Raw genomic sequence first — 15,009 nt, forward strand, 5'->3', positions numbered from 1 at the left:
AACCTGAGATCAGCTGTGGGCCGTTCATCCATGAGATTAACCCCTTAAAAGCCAGAGAGCTTAATATTAGTTATTTGGACACAATCACTTTTTTTCTTGGACTTTTATATGTAGACACTTTATTGTTGTTTATGTATATTTTGTATTACATCAGTCACCATATTTGTTTTAATATGCACTACATACCTACTGCAATCAGGTAGAGGTTTTATCACTATAAGAGCAGAGCTTTCATTTAAGCAAGTATATTTCACTACTCCTATATTGGTTTAATCACTTCGTGCACCTGCTATCTTTTTATATCTGTAAATGTGTAAATGAGATTTACAGCTAATTAATTTTTGTAAGCACTAACTTGATATACAAGAACATGCTATTATTATTATTATTATTATTATTATTATTATTATTATTCACTAAAATCCAATATCTATAGATATCAGGCACATTTAAACACTTACAGTTTCCCAAGATGACGTAAACTCTTATTCATATATGCAAGATAATCTAAACCAATCTGAGATAAATATAGATGAAATTAACATTTACTACATTTTAATATATGAACCTCAAGTAGTTTAAGTGGACAGCAAGTCCAAGGTATTGCGTAGCAAAGAATGTACTAATCCTACCATACCAAGCAATGGCCTACTGGCCTATTTGCTTTGCAAGTCGGGGCAGATTCAGCAGTGTAGTTGTAGAGCAGGCCTGCACAACATGCTGCCCGCCGGGGCACCCTGTGCAGCCCGCGACGGACCCCCTTCAACCCCCCCTTCACTCCCCTTCCCTGGTAGGGAAAGGAAGAGTGCGCTCCAGCATAGGAGCGCTTCAGCAATCTGTTTGAATGCGTGCTCTCTCCTAATCCGTAGGGTTTGAGGGAACCAGTCCCAGAATCAGGGCTCAATTACACCATAACATCAGTGTATTATTGTTCACTTGTAAATCACCCATTGGGGATCAGCAATAATAAAAGCTATGTGAGACTCGCTTGAAACCTGTGTATCTGAACTCCAGTCAGTAAAGCTATGCATTGGGTTCTATTGGGTGGTGACAGACCTATATATATACCATAATGGTCATGCCTACCCTCCCAGTAAAACAACCTGCACAAATAACATGACAGTATGGAGTGAACAGGTAAGTACTCACAATACAGCAGCTTGTCCCTGGGTGATGCGTGCCTCACGCCAGCAAAGTAAGTAGAATAGATGTCCCAAAAGGTCCAAAAAACGGAGCACAGCAGAAGCAAAGAGTGGGGCCACAAACCAGAAAAATTAGTTAAAAAATAGTTTATTTAATGACAAATGAGGGGTACAGGGTAACTCTGACGCGTTTCGGGAACGAGTCCCTTTGTCAAAGAGTTAATCTTTGACAAAGGGACTTGTTCCCGAAACGCGTCAGAGTTACCCTGTACCCCTCATTTGTCATTAAATAAACTATTTTTTAACTCATTTTTCTGGTTTGTGGCCCCACTCTTTGCTGCTGCTGTGCTCCATTTTTTGGACCTTTTGGGACATCTATTCTACTCTCTCCTAATCCCCCTAACCCCCTTCCCCGTCAGCCTGCTCCAGCAGGGGGACGTGCTCCAGCAGTGTAGCGCGACCCGGAGCTTCCGGGTCTGCTGCTAGAGCACGCTTCCCCCATGCTTCTGTCGCCGCCGACGCCACCTCTCTTGCCACTGCCGCCAATGCCAACATCATCAGGTAGGCATTGGGGGGGGGGGTTCATTCATGCGGGGGGCTGCCAAAATGGAATGGGCTGTGGGGGCTGCTGAAATGACTTGGGGGAGTGATGCTGACTTGGGGGGGATGCTGACTTGGGGGGGGGGGTGCTGACTTGGGAGGGGGGGGGCTGCTGACATGGTAATGACTTGGGGGGGGTGATGACTTGGGGGGCTGCTGGCATGGGATGCTGACATGGGGGGTATGCTGACTTGGGGGGGGGGCTGCTGACATGGGATGCTGACTTGGGGGGGTATGCTGACTTGGGGGGTTATGCTGACTTGGGAGGGGTATGCTGACATGGGGGGGGGGGCTGCTGACATGGAATGGGCTGGGGGGGCTGCTGAAATGAAATGGGCTGGGGATGCTGATGAAATGGGCTGGGGGGCTGCTGGAATGAAATGGGCAGGGGGCTGCTGAAATTACATGGGGGCAGGCTGCTGACATGGAATGGGCTGGGGGGCTGCTGAAATTAAATGGGCTGGGGATGCTGATGAAATGGGCTGGGGGGCTGCTGGAATGAAATGGGCAGGGGGGCTGCTGAAATGACATGGGGGCGGGCTGCTGACTGGGGGGGGTATGCTGACTTGGGGGGTATGCTGACATGAGGGGGGGCTGCTGACATGGAATGGGCTGGGGGGGCTGATGAAATGGGCTGGGGGGCTGATGAAATGAAATGGGCTGGGGGGGCTGCTGAAATGACATTAGGGGCGGGCTGCTGACTTGGGGGGGATGCTGACTTGGGGGGGGCTGCTGACATGGGATGCTGACTTGGGGGGTATGCTGACTTGGGGGGGGGTATGCTGACATTGGGGGGGGACTGCTGACATGGAATGGGCTGGGGGGGCTGCTGAAATTAAATGGGCTGGGGGGGCTGCTGAAATGACACGGGGGTGGGCTGCTGACTTGGGGGGATGCTGACTTGGGGGGGATGCTGACTTGGCGGGGGGCTGCTGACATGGGATGCTGACTTGGGGGGGGGCTGCTGACATGGGATCCTGACTTGGGGGGGCTGCTGACATGGAATGGGCTGGGGGGGCTGCTGAAATGAAATGGGCTGGGGGGCTGCTGAAATGGGCTGGGGGGTTGCTGAAATGGCTGGAGGGGCTGATGAAATGGGCTGGGGGGCTGCTGAAATTAAATGGGCTGGGGGGGCTGCTGAAATGACATGGGGGTGAGCTGCTGACTTGGGGGGGAAACTGCTTACATGGGATGCTGACTTGGGGGGGGGGCTGATGACATGGGATGCTGACTTGGGGGGGATGCTGACTTGGGGGGGATGCTGACTTGGGGGGAGGCTGCTGACATGGGATGCTGACTTGGGGGGGGGGGTGCTGACATGGATGATTAGGAAATTAGTTAATTTGAATTAAAGTATTTTAAATGTAATTTTGTTTCAAGTAAACATCGTAAATAAATGTGTTATTTAGAATAATAAATGTTGTTTTACCCGTGCAGCCCGACTCTGTTTTCCTTGTGAGGTACAGGGGGGAGAGTGATGTGAGGTGCAAGGGGGAGAGTGATGTGAGGTGCAGAGGGGGAGTGATGTGAGGTGCAGGGGGGAGAGTGATGTGAGGTACAGGGGGGAGAGTGATGTGAGGTGCAGGGGGGGAGAGTGATGGGAGGTGCAGGGGGGTAGAGTGATGGGAGGTGCAGGGAGGGATGTGTTTGATGTGGGGCAGGATTGTGTGCTTGATGTGGAGGGGGGATTGTGTGTTTGATGTGAAGGGGGATTGTGTGTTTGATGTGGATGGGGGGTATTGTGTGTTTGATGTGGAGGGGGAGTATTGTGTGGGTGAGGGGGAGAGATGGGGGTATGAGAGATAGATGGGGAGTATCATAAAGGTTGATAGTGAGGGATTCTGGAGGGATTCTGGGGGAGAGATGATGATGATGATGATGATGATGATGATGATGATGATGATGATGATGATGATGATGATGATGATGATGATTTTACCCGTGCGGCCCAATTTTTTTTTCCTTGGAGCAGTTCGGCCCTTCTCACTTTACAAGTTGTGCAGGCCTGTTGTAGAGTGTTTAGGAAGTTGTTTAACCCCTTGTTGGTGCCTTAAGGCACTTTTTTTAATACACTGTTGCCTCAGGCATCAAATAGGTTACATAATTTTCTACCATAGGGTGTTGTAATAAATCTAATTACATTACCCAAAGGTTGAATAGTGTGATATCCAATCCCTCCACACACAATTCAATGACAAGCGATGTTTAATGATTATTTTAAATATATAGTTGTTTACCCAATACTTAATGCATGTTTCTCATTGCCACCAATTTATTAATGAATAATGCTGTGTGAATATAGCAATATTTCATACTTTAATTTTAATGAGGTGTGATTTTTAACTCGGGTTTATTGGAGTTTGGTGAATCTATGTTTAAGGGTCATGTGCTAAGCCATAAGAACCTTCACTAAATGGGTCAAATAGTGCTTTATGGCTTAGCATTGCTTAGTAAATATGGGCCTGTGTTTAACTCTACAGCTTTAACAATTTAACTTAAGCAGCAACCACCCTCTAAAGCCAGCAATATTCTCAGCTTACCCAGTCTAGCCATGGGTTAAGGAAACACACAGCCAGTAATACTATTATAGCTAAAGTGAGCCATTAAACATTTTTTGAGTTTGGATACAGATTCTACATTGTGAAACTGGAAGGAGGCTGCAGATAATAGTAACAGAAACCCTCCAGCGACCAAAGATTCAGTGCTATTCCTCTTTAAAGCCAATTGCTGTGTAATGTTCTACAGACTGAAGCAAACTTTGAAAATCTGTTTAAGACATGTACTGTAGATACAGCTGTGAGTATTTTTGCTTTTATTATGTCAAGATAATAATGCTTGCAGCATTTGACATGGAGCTAGGAAAGATATAGTAGAAAAGTCAGCGGACACAGTAAAAAAATTGACCTCTAGAGGAGACACCACCTTAATGAGAATGTGTTATTGTAGTAATGCCACCTTATTGATACAGTATTTTGTTACACTTTACTTAGACTTTATAATCACATAGTAGTTGAGGTTGAAAATAAATCATCATCAAAACCAACTTGTTTTTTTTATTATTTTTTTAATTCTAAACTGGGTAATATACTGTACTTTTCTTCTATTCTCTGTGGGTTGTCCTTGGTAAGTATCCAACTTTCGAGGTGAAAATCTTCTATACACATTTTTAGCCCGTCCATAAGCATCTGCAATTTCTAAAAAGTTTAAATCTAAACATATAAACAAACAAACAAAAACGACCACATTTTTTATGTGTATAATTCCTTCCATATGTACTGCTATAATAATAATCTGTGTCTGTCTGGGCTCCTGAGATAAGCTTTAAACTGTATTGTCCTGTCCAATGTAATCTTCACCTATCTATACAAGGTGAAGATGACATAAACTACTACTGTTATGTTATGCCTTTTGGGAGTACTGAGTTGTGATGCATGAAGTATCACAGCCTACAAGAGAATAAAACAACAAGTTAATCTCAAATGGTACACGAGTGCTGCTTCTCATTCCCAACAGTACACCCAGCTGGTGAATCCACCATACTTTGTTGTAGTAGCAGCATTTAGCCACTCCTTCACCAAAATGGTTAAATATTCCCATCAAAAGTGTTATGAGTTATGAATATAGGACCTCAATATATACACTCTCAAATGATTTTCTAATGTATAATAATAGGATTCAAGGATTTGTACCCATATCCACATATGCTAATTATAAATACATATATCCATAATTTTAAACCATATGAAATAAAACACAAACTCCCTAAATAATGTATGCTGCATATTGTCAACAGTGGCACAACCCATGTAACGAAAAAATGTTTGCCAATGAACACATCTTATTGTACTATTAAATATCAGAACTCATATTTTTCCGGTTCCAAACTCAGTTTTCTAGTTCAATTTCTTAATTTTATTTTAAAAAGCACACACTTCCAGAAAAGTCACCCTTGGAGAAACAATACATGAAATTAAGGTTCTACTATTAAAACTGAAGATGGCCCACGGTTGTGTTATATTTGTCATCGTTTTCTTTGATGTAACAATGGCTTCAGTGAATATATAATACCAGTGATACTCTAACCTTGAGTTTTTATCACCTGCATGTCATAGCAAAAAGTATACATTTCTAATATTTAAATTATAAATAGAAGGTAATAACTTCCATTTTTTTTTTACTTATGCAATATTCATGAAAGTGGTTCTGTGGAATAATCTATTTCTAGTTCAAACATATCTTTACTTTTGTAGTATTAGGTGATAATGTAGTTGTTTTCATTCTATTATAAATATATCAACGATATTTAGGTAAAGGAGACAATTTAATTTTGCAAATAAGATTTGTGCGACATTTTTAAAGACTAAAACGGGTACAGTAGATTTAATGTCATAGTTATCATGAATTACTGTAAGTAGAAATAGCCATGTTAGTCCAGTTGTGATAGTGAAGAATAAGTGAGTACTTCCGTATTAGGTGATACCTTTTTTATTTGGACAAACAATTGATACTATAAGACAAGCTTTCGGTAGTTCTCCTCTCTTCCTCAGGTCAGCACTACTGATTTACAAAGATTTTCTGTCTGTTTTCCTTTGCATCATCTGCCTTAGATGGCTATCTTGTTTTTTGTTTTTTTACATCTGTGTTTCATGGAATCTCTGTAAATCAGTATTGGGACTTGAGGAAGAGAGGAGAACTCTGGAAAGCCTGTCTTATAGTACCAATTGTTAGTGCAAATAAAATAGGTATCACTTAATACTGACATTCGTAGTTATCACACTAACTTTCTGTGTTTTTCACACATTATACTTTGTCATATGACATGTTTTATTTGTGGTAGTTTTACATTTTATATGTCATATTTGTTTCAGAGAAAAATAGAAATACTTAATTCCTAAGAAGTTGATGTGGAAGAAACTAATCTCATTCACAGATTCATTTCTAGTTGTTACATTATTCATTAGGTGACTGAAGATTCCAATGTAAAACACAACATAACCTTGTCTTTTGAAGCAGTGTATTACAGTCCAGTTTTTACCTTTAACAGAAAATGTCAAACCACACAGATAAAAAAGAGCTGCAACTTCAGAACAGTCCAGTATTTTAAAGTTATATTAAATATGGTACTCAGCAGGTTTAAAGGTTCACATCAGAACAATCTGAAACTACCAACAAAAGTGTGTACAATACAGAGATTACTTTCACAGAAAATGCATTTATGAAATCTAACAAATGCATGTCATTTTTAGAGGCTTCTTCTAGTAATCACTGTGACTGAACATATACCGGATAGTACGTGTACATCTCCAACCCATTGTGTGTGCTTTCAGTGTATGTACTGCGTTTTGATTTTATTGTTCAACTAGCGCCCCTTGCTTAGCAAGAAAGTCTGATTGTTTCACTAAACAATGAGAGCCCATTAGAAGAAGTATTCTTTTTGACTCTCGTTGATTCTGTTTTGCATACTGTGCTCATTTTTCAGTGATGTTTCTGCATTCTCTTCATTTTCTGATCCTTTGGCGTCATTTTTTTTATACGTGTTTTTTTGCAGATAAATTCTTACTGCTATGGCAGTGATGCATAACATGATGAATACCACAACAGATATTACACCTGAAGAAGTTTAAAAAACAAAACAAAAGCAAACTGTGAATAAATTAGTTATTATTTGATGAATAACATACTGTATAGTTTGTCTGTACACAAAAAATTGAGGCATTTAATGGCATGGAATAATAAATCACCACATCAACTTTATTATCAGATGGGCAACATTTTTGCGCCACTTCTTGCCCCACTTTTTCAGCTAATAATTGGGGTTTTCAAAACACTGTTTTTAACTCCCCTCTGATAACATCAACATTGTTTTTACTCCAATGTATCCTCAGCATATATTTTTTTGCTCCTCACAAAAGTAGAATGTACAGATGTAGCAGACATTATTTCACCCATTAGGCTTGGTCCCGCTGCAAACGCATGCGCACCACTCACCAGCTCCTTACTTCCTCCCTAGTCAGCCACAGTCTCTCCTCGCTGCCAGGCTCACTTCGCACTGACGCGTCAGCCAGCAGGGGCTACAATAGGATTGTGATCCCGAGCGGCGACGCGTCACATGGTGTGGCAGGGAGCCAATGAGGAGGGGAGATCGCCAGCAGGGGGGTCGACCCCTCCTCAACCATGCTCAGCCCTCAATGCTGGACACACACACACACACACACACACAGACACACAGACACACACACAGACACACACAGACATGGATCAGAAAATGTGCATTATAGCCGCGCCCCCCCCCCCCCCCCCCACCATGGCACCTCCCACCTGACCCGTTTTGGACACGCCCCCCCATGCCAAAAAACAGCTCCCTACAGATTGCAGCTCACTGGGAAGTGCCGTGCACGTACCACCGGGGACACAAGGCAGGCGCACCAGCCTGTGCAGCGGGGCCTTAGCCTAAAGCTAGATTTGATTTGGCTCCATTGAAACAAAAGATAAAGGGCATCATTTACTTAACACCCACATAATTTGTCATGTTATTTGTGCATCGCTGAAATGTTTAATGGGAGCAATAAAGTCTGGCATATCTGTATTGTGTATTTTGATCTGTATTCTTATCATGATTTTAACAGGTAGGTTTTCAATTATCATTTACAGTACAAAGCTAATACCTATATCTTCATTTATGATCTTGTTAAAAATGATGGAGACGGTGTTATAGAGTAGAGATACTGTATGTGAATCATCCCAAATTTAAGGGATTTACAGCCCTCCATTTCCTCTAAAATCCATTTTGCGGTGTTAAATACACAAACAGATTTGGTTGGTTTTAATCCGTACAGATTCATCAAAAACCACGATTAGATACATCCGTTGACAGATTTGTAGAATCCAATCTGTGGATTCAGCAACTCATTGGTGGGTTCTTAAAAATCCACCAACGAATTGTGAAATCCACGTATTCTATTGGCAATAAAAATAAAAAATCTGCAAAATGTGAATAACCCTTTTTGAGATTGGTCCGTGGACCAAAGGAACCAGCCAATCCGCTGTGGATCCAAATCCATCCCAAAAATTTGTTCATCTCTATTAAAGAGGCAATCCAAGCAGCATTTAAAAACGAAAAAAAAAACTAAATGACCTAATCTGCTGATCGACATATTCTCAATGGCCGATCAGCAACGATCCTGCTTCCAGTGTTCACTAAATGGCTGCCTTTCAGCTTCAATCAATGCTTCAGTCAGTGTATCTCAACAGCTACAAGGTATTCTTATATTACTAAGGTAACATTATCTATTGTTACAGTTTGCAGCTCAAACTGTTGGGAATATTGGCAACAAATTATCACAAACAGGAAAGTGTTGCAAAGATCTTGCACTGTTGGGGAGGTGTGCTGAAGCCTGCTATTTAAATCAAAGGATGTTCAGTATATTAAAACTCATTATAAATGGCATTAAGAGTTGAATTTTAAAAAAATTATAATAATATACTAAGTATTATCTAATACTACAGAACTGATTTATGGAAGAAAAAAACACACAAATACAGCTACTGTAGGATATTGCATGAATTGCTCTTTTAAAGGGCAAAAATGTTTTCATGATTGTGGAATTCTAATACTGTATATGTTGCAAACTAGTCTTTATTTACAGGGATACCGACAAAAGAAACAGCGCAAAACACCTCATAGTGTAGTATATAAAAAATTATATTGTGATAAAACAGGTGAGTATTGCACGTACATCAGTTTAAAATTTTACTAGCAGTACATGTATATGGACATGTTACCAATCAGCAACAGATGGTGGGTAACGGTCACCAGATGGAGTCTCTTCTCCTCTCACATCTCCCTTGAATACTCTCTGCACAGCTCAGACCGCCGTGATGTAGGGCAACATCCCCACGGCGTGGACACAGCAACCCGATGAAATTCGGCTGTCCCACGGCGTACTCACAGCAGCTGTTGCGGGAAAGCAGGCTCTCACTCACTGGCTTTCAGGCGTCTGTCTGCCTGTACGGCATCCACTTTGAGCGCGCGTCAATGATGTCATCAAGTGGCGCCAGTAGCTTTACAGTCTAGGCCGGCCAGAGGAGCAGCGGGTGTAACGGAGATGGAACCGGATAGCAGATAGGGTAAAATCACACAGCGGGTAGTGCTAGGAATGCGCCCTCTTATCCAACGCGTTTCGTACTTAGAGTGTATTCATCGGGTTGCTGTGTCCATGCCGTGGGGCTGCTGCCCTACATCACGGCGGTCTGAGCTGTGCAGAGAGTATTCAAGGGAGACATGAGAGGAGAAGAGACTCCATCTGGTGACCGTTACCCACCATCTGTTGCTGATTTTTTAACATGTCCATATACATGTACTGCTAGTAAAATTTTAAACTGATGTACGTGCAAAACTCACCTGTTTTATCACAATATAATTTTTTATATACTACACTATGAGGTTTTTTGCGCTGTTTCTTTTGTCGTTGTTCTTTTAACCTTGGTCTGTGGAGCCATTCCACGAATCCAGCAGCATACCCTCACACTTAAAGTAACAGGTTTATATTTAAATTGTATCACTGAATATTCACTGTTTAAGCACATATTCACAATTATTAGAGCGCAGTTCACCCTTTGTTTTTACAGGGATACATCTAAAAATATAAGAGTATGAAAACTTCATTAAAAACAACAACACTTAAAAACACAAGTTAAAACAAATTTTGAAAAATTGGAAGATACGGAAAACCGATCAAGACGCAATAATCTGCGGATCAGGGGGGTCCTGGAGGAAGTGGACAATGCTCAACTGGACGCATATCTCATCCAGCTCTTTGGGTCTTTGTTACCAGAAATGTCGGAAGACAAACTCCAGATGGACAGAGCACATAGACTGCCTAGACCTAGAGGCCTGGACCCAAAAAAACCACGAGATGTGATTACACGTCTACACTACTTTCGTAGTAAAGAGGAGATACTGAAAGCCGCTAGATCTGCTCCAAGGATAGAACAAGACAACGTTCAGCTTCTCATTTTCCCAGATCTGGCTCAAATCACGCTGAACAAACGTAAAATGTTCGCACATGTCACAAACACACTGCGAAATAACAAAATACGCTACCATTGGGGTTTTCCATGCAAGATAATATTTCTCTACCAAGAAAAAACATATATATTTCTCTCTCCAGAAGAAGGTGAAGAGAAATTGAGAGCAATGGGTCTCCTTGAACCAGAGGAAATGGAGGCCTCCGGGAAGATTCAGCCCCCACCTAAACAACAGCGCCCAACATGGGTAAAGACCCCAACTTCACGAAGAGAAAAGATCCAGCCCGCTTGAAATTTGGAGCTGATCAATCGTTGAGTTTCCAGTTAATTTTACAGACTGACGGAATGTTGTTCGGAACATAAGGCATAGCTGAACTTGTCGTTTACTCCAGATAAGCTCTTTTTCTTGAACAGGAGTGGAGACACCTGGCAATTCACTAACTCGAACCACTCTCAAAGACCAAGACAATCTGGTTATCAAGAATCTCCCGAAGATAACTTCCCATACTGTGAAAGGTTTTAGTTTTAAAAGACATGCTTCCACGAGGGTTGCTTTGGAAATGTTTTTTTTCAAAATTGACTGTGTTTCTAAATGGACTAAAAGTCTCAAAGCACCTAGAAACTGACAGACAGCCTGATCTAAGTTGAATGTTTCGTGCAGTTGACACATGTTGGCCCAAGTTGGGGGTTTTCGGGCTCGGTCCTCGGGGGCCATCGGCGGGCCGGCCTCTGGGGGTGTCCCTGTCTCGGTGCGGGTGGCTCGGACGGTGGCTCTGTCTTTGACTGGGTCGCTGGCTGGGCCGCCTGTGCTGGGGGGCGGCCCGCTGGTGGCTCTTGGGGCCCGGTTTTGGACACCCTGGGCCTAATTCGAAACCGTTTTCTAGGTAAAAGTATGTCTTGATTGCAGGATATCTATGTTATTTATTTTTTGCACTGTTCCGTTTGTGTATCTCTTCCCCTATAGACTAAATATAGATTTCGAGATGGCCGAGCACTGGATGCCAGTCTGATCTACTCAATGTGAGAAAATGAAGGAAAGATAAGGTGATGTAAATAGTTACGATGTTTCATTTCCCCCTCGTTTTTCTGTATCCTGATGTGTAAGACTACACATACAATCCACCTCATACTTACCGGGGTGTTGCTTTTGCTTTTGATTTCTGAAGATTTGGCTCCTAAACAAAGGAGCACTGTGGCATTAAGCCATTGGGCTGCAACCCGCCCCCCACAGGTTTGCGCATCCCGTGACTGTGATACACTCGCATCATGGGACCTGAGATGGTTGGTCCCCCCAAACATAGTTTGGAAACCGGGGTCCTCTTTTTACCCCACCCTACCCTGTCCACCCTCCCCCCACACCCAATTCTACAAGCATTTGTTACTGCAGAAAGTTAATATGTGTATCTCTCAAGGTGTATGTTCACGATACAGACTGTTTACAATAGTTAAGATTCTGTTTCTTCTGCTATATATAAGTCATCACTCTGTTCACCTGTATCATAGACCTTTCAAGCATCACTATGCCGATTAATATAATTTCCCAAAACACCAAGGGCCTCAATACCCCACGTAAGAGACGAATAGCCCTTTCAGAGGCCAAAAGACTAGCAGGAGATATCATTTTGTTACAAGAAATGCATCTGAAAAAGGAGGATCAATCACTGCTGTACAGTAGCGATTACCCTCTAATCTATCACTCATCATCCCATAAAAAAAAAATGGGGTGGCTACACTTTTCCACAAAAAATCTAAATTTCAAAGTAGACAAAATTAAAAATGACCCTGCTGGGAGAATTTTAATTGTTACAGGATTACTAGACTCTACCCATGTGACAATAGCTAACATATATGCCCCTAATGAAAATCAAGAATCCTTTTTCCAGGAGCTCACAAATTTAATAAACTCTGTCCAGAAAGGTTTTCTAATTCTTGCAGGGGATTTAAACGCAATCATGAACCCAAATTTAGATAAATTTCCCAGTCTCCCACTACCACAAAAGATAGTTCCCTCAACTCGTGGTCTCGTATCCATGACCAAGGATATGATGGTGGTAGACTCCTGGAGATTAATGAACAACAAGGAAAAAGATTTCTCCTTCTTCTCTCACCCCCATAATAGCTATTCACGTATAGACTATATTTTAATTGACCAACAAATTAGCGATAACATTTCCTCAGCAATAATGGCCCCCTCTGCTTGGTCGGACCATTCTACAATTATAACTAAACTGGATGGCCTCATCACCAAAAACAAAACAAGGTTGTGGTCCTTAAATGAATCATTATTGTCGAACCCACAAAATCTCCAACAATTGGAAGAGGAACTGGTCCAATATTTTGATATAAATAACACCCCGGACGTTTCCCGTTTTACCCTATGGGAGGCCCATAAATCTGTGCTTAGAGGTAAGCTGATCGCTCTGGCTTCTTGGAAAAGGAAGGAAAAAGCGGAACACATTGTAACATTAACACAAAGGTTATCAGAACTAGAAAGTATCCATAAAGCAAATCCCTCCCGAAAAAACTATAGACAAATAATCTCAGTTAGAGGGCAATTACATCTTTTGTTAGTGACAAACACAGAGAGAGCTATACGATGGACCCAACAGAAATACTATGAAAAAAGCAATAAGGCAGATAAAATGCTGGCACGTAAGCTAAAACAAGCAGGTTAAAGCTAGGATCCATAATATTTATACTAAAAATGGAAAGATATCAAATAGCCCCAAAGTTATAAGTGACGCTTTTAAGGAATATTATACATCTCTTTACAATCTGCCTGGCCCAGTGGAAGAATCGGCTAAAAACAAAAAAGCGAAAAAAATTCAAAACTTTCTAACTCAATGCCGGCTCCCCACGCTGGAACCAGAAGATATAATAAATCTTGAAAAAACTATAGAACCCCCTGAAATCTTGGAGGCTATCAAATCTTTGAAAAATGGGAAGGCCCCTGGTCCGGATGGATTTTCAAATCTTTACTACAAAAAAATCTCCATAATACTCCTCCCACACTTAACCAAAGTATTTAATGAGATGCTTTTAGGCCTCCCCCCACCCAGAGATATGCTACGAGCAACCATAGTAGTAATCCCGAAAGATGGAAAAGATCCCATGATGTGCTCTAGCTATCGACCTATATCTTTATTAAATACAGATCTAAAATTATACGCAAAACTCTTGGCCACTAGATTAAACAATATTCTTCCAAGATTGATCCATTCGGACCAGGTTGGCTTTGTCTTGGGCAGACAAGCCCTTGACAACACAAGGAGGACGGTGAATTTAATACATGTAGCAAAACAAACCTCACGCTCATCATTACTACTTTCACTAGACGCTGAAAAAGCTTTTGATCGGCTAGATTGGCAGTTTATGAAGGCCACACTCTCACAAATGGGATTTACTCCCAAAATCTTAAACAGCATAAACACGTTATACTCTGTTCCAACAGCCATAGTAAAAATGAATAACTCCTTGTCTGACCCTTTCCCAATATCGAACGGAACCAGACAGGGGTGCCCACTGTCCCCCTTGTTATTTGCTTTGGCAATTGAACCATTAGCCTGCCAGATAAGAATGAACCCCAATATCACGGGTATCAATGTTGGACAGAAGGAATTCAAGATAGCTCTCTATGCGGATGACATACTATTGACGCTCTCAAACTCTCGTATCTCCCTCCCCAACCTTTTCCAAGCTCTATCTGAGTTTGGCTCCCTCTCAGGATACAAAATTAACCACTCTAAATCTATGGCTCTTAGCTTAAACCTTCCCAAGGATATGGTAAAATTACTTCAACTTAATTTTGACTTCAAGTGGAATCAGACCCACATTAAATATTTAGGGGTTCAAATAACAAAAGATTACTCATCCCTATACAAAATAAACTTTAAACCTTTATTCGACCAAGTTGCAAAGGACTTGTCCACCTGGAATCCATACATCATATCTTGGTTCGGAAGGATCGCCACCATTAAAATGAACATCTTACCTAGAATCCTGTACCTCTTCCAAACTCTCCCAGTTAAGATTTGTCAGAAGGACCTAAATAATATTCAAAATAAAATTCTGAAATTTGTATGGCAAAATAGACGTCCTAGAGTCCGCAAAGTTATCCTTTATAAATCTAAGTTAGAAGGGGGCTTAGCCCTTCCAAACCTACAAAAGTACTACAGAGCGGCACAACTAGGGCAACTAGTTAGTTGGCATTCAAACCCAACCGAAAAAAGATGGGTCGAAC

General features: G+C 41.7%; 1 protein-coding gene across 2 annotated transcripts in view; it reads right to left on the reverse strand.

Moving 5' to 3' along the window:
- Positions 1 to 4,825: 4,825 nt before the first annotated feature.
- The window catches only part of CNTNAP4 (contactin associated protein family member 4), a 580,041-nt gene continuing 569,857 nt past the window's right edge, over positions 4,826 to 15,009 (reverse strand). For both annotated transcript variants that reach the window (XM_075599587.1, XM_075599597.1), the window contains one exon: positions 4,826 to 7,352. In XM_075599587.1, coding sequence (XP_075455702.1) covers positions 7,159 to 7,352 — 194 coding nt within the window. In that variant the 3' untranslated portion in view covers positions 4,826 to 7,158. The remainder of the gene's footprint in view (positions 7,353 to 15,009) is intronic.

This window comes from Ascaphus truei, chromosome 1 (genome assembly GCF_040206685.1).
Source record: "Ascaphus truei isolate aAscTru1 chromosome 1, aAscTru1.hap1, whole genome shotgun sequence".
NCBI classification, from domain to species: Eukaryota; Metazoa; Chordata; class Amphibia; order Anura; family Ascaphidae; genus Ascaphus; species Ascaphus truei.